Raw genomic sequence first — 7,740 nt, 5'->3', positions numbered from 1 at the left:
TGCCCGGCGGCACCCCCGCCCGCGGCCCCGGTACGGCCCCGGTAGCGAGCCGGGCCCTTCGCTGGGGCCGTCGCAACTTGAGGTTTAGCTGCCGGCGCGGCCTCCTAGGGGCGCAGGCTTCAAACGGGTGGTTTCAGTCAGCCACACGCCTTCTCCCACCCCGTGTTTCGGCGTGTCGCGTCGGGCCTCGGTCCTGGGATCGGATCCAACTGAGTGCCGGGAGTTCCATGGCCGTCAGCGGTCCCCGTGGGCTTGCCTATACGTGTTTGAAATACAAGCATCAAGTGCTGTTGGGAAGTTTGGATTTTTTTTTTTTTTATTATGCGTTTATTATACACGTAATGTATATTTAGGAAAAAAAAAAGAGAAAATGTAATATATTCTAAATCGACAGGCGACTGTGTTCTTCTTTCTTAGGTGTTTGGAAAGAAACTGGGGAGAAGAAATGTGCATTTCTGTATAAGTAGCTGTATTTAGGGTTCTCTGAATCGCTAGAGGTAGGCTTTAGGAAGGGAGGAAATGTTACCTCCCCTTAGGGCATTTCTCACAGCGTTTATAGGTTGTACGCTGATAAGTCTTAACAGACTCTGCTCCAAAAACACTTTTCTACGCATTGAACTGGATGTCTGTTATATCTATACTTACTATATCTGGGGTTTTCTTTAGTAAATGTTGGTATAATTTCTTGCAGCTTGTCTGAATTTTCTGAAGCTCTGCAAAGTCAAGTACTACAACTATTGTCTTATTTATAATGTACAGGTGAGTAGTCTCAATTCCTTATTTTTTGTTGGTTTAAATTCACAAACATGAAAGCAATACCTTATGTATTCTGCTTTGTGGCAGAGGGATTTTATTATACAAACCGGTGACCCCATGGGAACTGGCCGTGGAGGGGAATCCATATTTTGGTAAGTAAAACTTTTGTGTTTACTTAATCGACAGAGAAGTTGTATAGGGGAATAGGGGCTCCAATTAGATGGTCTTCAGCTCTGTTTGGGCAGAATTACTGATGGGAAGTAAAAATGTTGATGCATAAACTTCTTCGGTTGTCGTACCTAAATACCTTTGTAATTCCTATGCTGCTTTTGGCCATTCAGATTTTTTTTTCTGGACAGTATTCTATCTCTGACCTTAGAAACAAAGTTACAGCTAACAAGTTGTACATACATTTCTGTTTATTTAAAAGCCAGCAAATAACTATAGATTTGGTTTTGTGAGAGAAGTATCATAACTAAGTGCTCTGTAGAAGGCAAAATCATTAGCAGTCTGTTACTACTTTTATTTTTGTAACAAAGTGTATTTAATTGAGTGGGAGGGGAATATAGAGGTTATACGTGATTTCCTCTGTGCATAAGAAAGTAATTCTGTTGCTCTAAAAATTTACTTAAGTTCATTTTAGTCATGTTGAGTGTGTAAAGGAAATCACTTTTCTTCCTTGTTTAAGATGGTTTTCAGTGGTCATGCACATAAAAGTTGAAGAAATCATGCAGACAGCTAGGATGGAAGTTAGCAAAGTGCATATGTTCTATATGATTCCTTTGAAATTGTTATTAAAAGTAGAATTAAAATTGCAGGGCAGAACTAAACCTGGAGCGCTGGGGAACACACTATACAGAGATAAATAGCTCAGTTTGAACACAGACAGCATTGCTAGACCAGTATTGGCTTCTCTAAGTCTGGTCTATCAGAGCCTCTTAAATACAAAACCTGAAAACCTGGATACATGGATCACCACTCTGGTGATCCTGGAAGCAATATAATTGTGCTAAGCAGATGCAAGTCCAGATAGGTAAACTTGCCAGACCTGAGCTGTCTCGGCACACGGGTAGATCAAGTTTATCTTGATATTCTGCTCTTTTTTAAGGATTGGTCTTCTGAGGCTCTTTGGTATGACAGATAGGGAAGTATAGTGTGATGAGAGCGGCAGGTTCTGTTTCACTACTAGCATGGAGAATGGTAGTTTGTCTTTTCTAGCTGTTCATTACTGCTGAAGTCCACGAAATTGGAGTTTCTGCTCTTGCTACCCAGGAAACTGATGCAGGCAAAGTTTGATTTGAATCCTCTCTTCATAGAGGCTTACACCTGCTTAGCACAATGAGTTCAAACAGAACACTGTCCTTAAATTTGGGCAAATGTGTGTATTGACCATGCCTCTGTCAGTTATGGAGTGAGACGAAATGAATGATATCAGGGTTAGAATTAAAAAGAATGTAACAGTTTGCCATATCCTGTGTATCTCAAATTACTGTATGCAGTCCTGTCTGTGTGATGAACTAAGTTTACACATAGATTTAGTGGCTTTCCATTTACCTTGGAAGAGAAATTTGTGACATAAATTACTACGTTTTTATGGTGTGGATTAACTTATTTTTACGGAACCTACTTATCAAAATACATAGTTGCTTCATGCCTTAAAAAAATGTTATATACTGCATTTAAAAACATACAAATACACCCCACACACCCCCAAAAAAGCCGCTGTGAAACGCCTCAGAGAAAAATCTGTTGTTCCCTGTAATGTAAAGTGGTGAATTATGTAAGTGTACAGGTCCATAAAAATGTGCGTGGATGCAATGTAAATTCTGGTTTTATTTGAATGCCAGCGTAAGAACTTTTAAGATGTTTTATTTACTGTTTCACAGCATCTGTTTATGTCACTTTTTAAAATTCCTTTGCCTTGTAACATATTTGTTATGTATATTTTCAGTCAACTGTACGGTGATCAAGCTAGATTTTTTGAGGCAGAAAAAGTGCCGAGAATTAAGCACAAGAAAAAGGGAACCGTGTCAATGGTGAACAATGGCAATGATCAGCATGGATCACAGGTCAGCATACAGTGTTGGAAAGCCTTGGTACACATCTAAGTAACTAAAATGAAAATTCCTTGAATTTACAAAAGAGGCGTAACAATGAGAGTGTCATCTCAATATCTTCATCTTGCAATATGGTCAAAAGGCATGTAAAAAAATGGCCATAGAGAAGTATTTTGCATAGTGTCCCAGGTGCCAGTGGGTATTTGATGACAGACAAGAAAGAGATTAAAATGCTCAGATTCAAATCCTGTCCTAGATTAATTTCATAAACTTTTTTTCTTACAATTCCATCCTCTATTTTTTCCTTGTTTATTCATTTCTGTTAATACCTTGATGTGATTTTGTGAATTTATAGAATGGACAGGAAAAAATCCTATAGTTAAATGGAAGTGAAAAATAAGGAAATTGGGTTTTAAAATAATCTTAAAACTTTCTGGTTATAACTTCATGTTAGTTTGGAAACAGAAATCATATCACAGTTCTCTCTGTATGGTTACATAAAAGCGTGCATTAATAATACAATGTAAGTTTACAGTTTTATTCCAGTGCTGTTATAAAACAAACTTTGAAAGTGTTGTTGTTCCCTTTGCTGTTCCCTGTTCACGTGCACAAAGTTTTTGCTGTAGGTATATTTAAAGCTCTAATCTCATAGAATGATATTATTTCTAAATTATTATTTTAGATGCATTGTCACTTTTATATATTAAAATGCCTCACTTGTAATGTCCATATGTTTTTATTTTAAAAAGAGTTTTTTTTAATAATGGAAGAGTAATTTAAAAAATCTACAGTTTTATTCCAGTTAGAGCTTGTAATATATGGAGTTAGTTTTGCTGCTTCCCTGCATTGTATGTATAAAATTGCTTGTTTGGGTGGGGAGTTTAGGAAGAAGAGATGACATTTATATTTACATCTAAGAAAGCAGCCTGCTAGCATATACACAGGCGTATGGGAGTGAATGCAGTTCCCAGGAACATTATTGCAGCTTCTTCCTTGGGAAAGAAAAATTCCAGTAAGGAATTACATGGAGTTGGCTTACAAATATAATGTAGCTTAGTGTAACCTATAGCAAATACTAACTAGTCTTAACTGTGTTGCAGAGAATGAGGAGTGAGATGTTACCAGTCAGATTGTAAAGTGTGGATGTAATGGCTGTGTTCTGTTATTTGTGCATATCTGATTCCTCCCCCTTCATTCACTACCAGGCGTCTTTGGTCTTTGTTACCAAGTGTTCAGCTGGTATCAATTTCCATAGCTTCAGTTTTGCCCTCAAGTGAAACACCTGATTTGTGTTAGGATACTCTCCCAAGTAACTGGCGATAGGACGAGAGGAAATGGCCTCAAGTTGTGCCAGGGGAGGTTTAGATTGGATGTGAGGAAAAATTTCTTTACTGAAAGAGTGGTTAAACATTGGAACAGGCTGGCCAGGGGAGTGGTTGAGTCACCATTAAGGAAAAATTTCTTTACTGAAAGAGTAGTTAAACCTTGGACCAGGCTGCCCAGGGAAGTGGTTGAGTCACCATCCCTGGAGGTATTTAAAAGACGTGTAGATGAGGCGCTTAGGGACATGGTTTAGTGGGCATGGTGGTGTTGGGTTGACGGTTGGACTTGATGATCTTAGAGGTCTCTTCCAACCTTAATGATTCTATGATACATTTCAGTGCCAGTTCAAGCTGATCTAAGTCAGTGCTACTGCGTTCTAGTTCTCCTCTCAATGCTACTGCATCCTGTTTTTTGGGAGAGAAGGGTTTGTGATACAAGGGAGGGAAGGAAGGAAGAAGTCTGGATAGAAGCAGGTGAAGGTAGAACTTTCACCTGGAACCTTTTGGCAAAATTGTGAAAATGCACCTGCTGAATGCAGTTTGATGAACAGGTGGTTTGAGCTCAGGTCACAGCTCACTGCTGCCCAGAGGGGTAGCCTTGCTCTTTCTGTCCTCTCCCTTTCATCAGCTGTGATGCCTGTTGCATCCTTTGCTGATCTTGCTCAATAAACCTACCTGGCAGATAACTATCTGCTTGTCCTCTGCTGGTCCGGTTTTCTGCCAGGTTACTGAATCATACGAAGTCACAGAAGGGTCCAGTGAGCCAGAGCTGCAAGCTTGTACGGAGGGAGACCTGTATGAGAGAGCCTCTCTTCCTCAGGCAGTGGCTGTGAGCTGTAGGTTGGGTCACCATGTTCTCAGAGTTGGTAGAAGATGACTAGCCTTCTTCCGCAGAAGTCAGGAAGAGTTTGTTTTTGTGTCGTGTCTGTCCCCGTCCCCCCAATTTCAGTGAGAGTTGTACCTTTCCTAAGGTAAAACTCAAGCCCTGAATTTTCCTCTTCACTGTTACTGGTTTTGTGTCTTCTTTTCTAGTTTCTTATCACTACAGGGGAAAACCTGGATTACCTTGACGGCGTGCATACAGTATTTGGAGAAGTGACAGAAGGCATGGATGTATTGAAGACCATTAATGAAACCTTTGTAGATAAGGATTTTATTCCATATCAAGATATCAGGTGTGACTGCTTTTAACTTCCCTTTTTGAGGAATACATTATAATGAAACACATTCATCTTTTTTTTGAAACTAGATTAACATAGTGATGTCAGGTGACCTGTACATGGTGTCTTAAATACTCTTTTATTCCAATATTATTGGTAAAATAAACAGCTACTAAAATAAACTGCTATATAAGAAAATGTGCAACTATGTTGCCTTTACAAAAGCATCAGTACTAGTATTTACAAGCATACAGTATGTTTGGCTGTTTGGGATATAACTGAGAATCAGTGGGGCTGGTTTCCTGTTACTTGGGTAAAGAGAGTTTTATTTGCATGTGACTGATGCTGGTCTTAATTTTGTTTTCTATAAGGATAAATCACACAGTAATTTTAGATGATCCATTTGAAGATCCACCTGGCTTGTCTATTCCTGATCGCTCACCAGAACCTACTAAGGAACAACTAGATGTGAGTGTTTATGATTAGCTTCTCAGGGAAAAGTTGGAAGAAATAATTAAATAAACTTACCCCTATTAGTGGCCAGCACAGACTTGGTCAAAATAAGAATTCTGTCTTTAAGACTTTGTCTGTCAAATCTATATCCTAAAAGAACTACACATTTTTAGCATGGGAGGATAAGAGATGCTCTTCTGCTATGCCAGCTTGAGTTCTGATATGTCAAATGCTTGTCTGTTATTTGGGGCTATTGCTGTGTTTAATCAAATATGGCTGCTTAATCTTTCAAGAAAAGGATAAAAGGGTGACTTGTGTGCTCTCCCTTGCGACTATGGTGGAGTTGGTTGGAAAGCCATATTTTAGATTTCTAATTATAGTGCAGTTAAGCAGAAAATTCAGAATATTCACTTTTGGCATTACTGGGTTTTTGTATGCTCTGGTAGAAGACAAAATATAACTAATGTTTATTAATATTAAAGTGCTTACTGCTGTTTTCCTTTTAAATGTGAAATAGTCTGCGTTTCTGCAAGCATACCTACTGTTGTGGTGTATTTGATCAAACAGAAGGAATTTGCTAAAAATATAATAGTAATTATTCATAACTTACTCATAGCGTGCAGTTACGGAAGTTGCTATGTGAGATTATCTCCTTGTATGGAAGCAGTTGTTTCAAGCAATGAATAAATTGACTAGAGAGTATATTGTTTATTTTTAAGCTTAATAGATATAATTACAAGACTGGAATTAGGCTTTCATAGTATGTCTGCACTGTGCTAATCTCTGTTACACCTTCAGATATTTTAAATGGTACAAGGAGTTTAATAGCTCACTGCTAACTGTGTAGTTTTCTTCCCCCATAGCCTGTCTGAAATACACCTTTTGGTGTAGGAAAGTCTGTAAGAAGGGCAGCATTCTAGAGAGGTTGATGAGGAGAAAAAATTAAACCTCAAATCCTGCCTCGGAGTAGATGTGTAAAAACAAAATTCTTGTTCTCATATACTATATTTAATGTTTCAGTCTTATTTAGGCATCACAGATATTTGCAGTGTCCCTTGTCTTCATTTCTGGTAGGAGCTATCTAGATGAGAAATGAGTTCACACTTGTGGTGAGATGATGAGTATGAGATGGGAGTATAAAAGAACTTAGAATGTCTAACTGAATATGGTTCACATTGGGCCTGGAAGTTCATGCATAGTTCATAGTGCCTGAAACACATGAGGATAATCTCTTCTCTCTCTCTTTTTTTAATCTAAGTGAGAAGAAGAGAATGAAAGCCCAGTTTTGCAGAGATACAGTGCTTAAGCATTTTTCATGTGTTGGGGGGTAAGGGGGGAGGTCATCCAAGTAATATTTGGAAAGTGAGAAAGAATTTTTGGCCATGGCTTAGTAATAAATAGCTTTTTCCTTCATTTTTCAGAGTGGCAGAATAGGAGCAGATGAAGAAATTGACGACTTGAAAGGACGGTCTGCAGATGAAATAGAAGAAGTTCAGGCAGAAAAAGAAGCAAAAACTCGTGCCATTCTTCTGGAAATGGTGATCATCTCTCTGTATTTACCTTTTAGATGTTACTCCTCTGTGTGTGCGTGTTATTAAGTTTAGTAGGATGTGTACTATTTATCTTGAAATTGCTCATCTGATGATGATGATGTGGCTCAGAATCTGTGCTATTAAATGTCTGTGGTACAGTGAAAAGGATTGAGCACGAGCACTGGAGATAGTTTTCTAGTAAAACCGATGATACTTCATTTTCAAAGCCAGGATTAAAAGTGGACCAGTGGAGACTTTATAAAAACTTGCTAGAAATGCATCCAATTAAAAACATAACATACGTAATATAAATCATAGAATCATTAAGGTTGGAAAAGACCTCTAAGATCATCGAGTCCAACCGTCAACCCAACACCCCCATGTCCGCTAAACCATGTCCCTAAGCGCCGCATCTACACGTCTTTTAAATACCTCCAGGGATGGTGACTCAACCACTTCC

General features: G+C 38.6%; 1 protein-coding gene across 1 annotated transcript in view; it reads left to right on the top strand.

The window, feature by feature from the left end:
• The first annotated feature begins 696 nt into the window (after window positions 1-696).
• The window catches only part of PPIL4 (peptidylprolyl isomerase (cyclophilin)-like 4), a 26,634-nt gene continuing 19,590 nt past the window's right edge, over window positions 697-7,740 (top strand). The window contains exons 1-6 of the mRNA XM_009324126.1: window positions 697-759; window positions 844-908; window positions 2,708-2,825; window positions 5,168-5,310; window positions 5,667-5,763; window positions 7,170-7,286. Of these exons, the coding sequence (XP_009322401.1) occupies window positions 874-908; window positions 2,708-2,825; window positions 5,168-5,310; window positions 5,667-5,763; window positions 7,170-7,286 (510 nt within the window). The 5' untranslated portion in view covers window positions 697-759; window positions 844-873. The remainder of the gene's footprint in view (window positions 760-843; window positions 909-2,707; window positions 2,826-5,167; window positions 5,311-5,666; window positions 5,764-7,169; window positions 7,287-7,740) is intronic.

The sequence above is a fragment of the Pygoscelis adeliae genome, unplaced genomic scaffold (assembly GCF_000699105.1).
Source record: "Pygoscelis adeliae isolate BGI_AS28 unplaced genomic scaffold, ASM69910v1 Scaffold105, whole genome shotgun sequence".
NCBI lineage: Eukaryota > Metazoa > Chordata > Aves > Sphenisciformes > Spheniscidae > Pygoscelis > Pygoscelis adeliae.
This window is presented reverse-complemented; position numbering and strand designations above follow the sequence as displayed.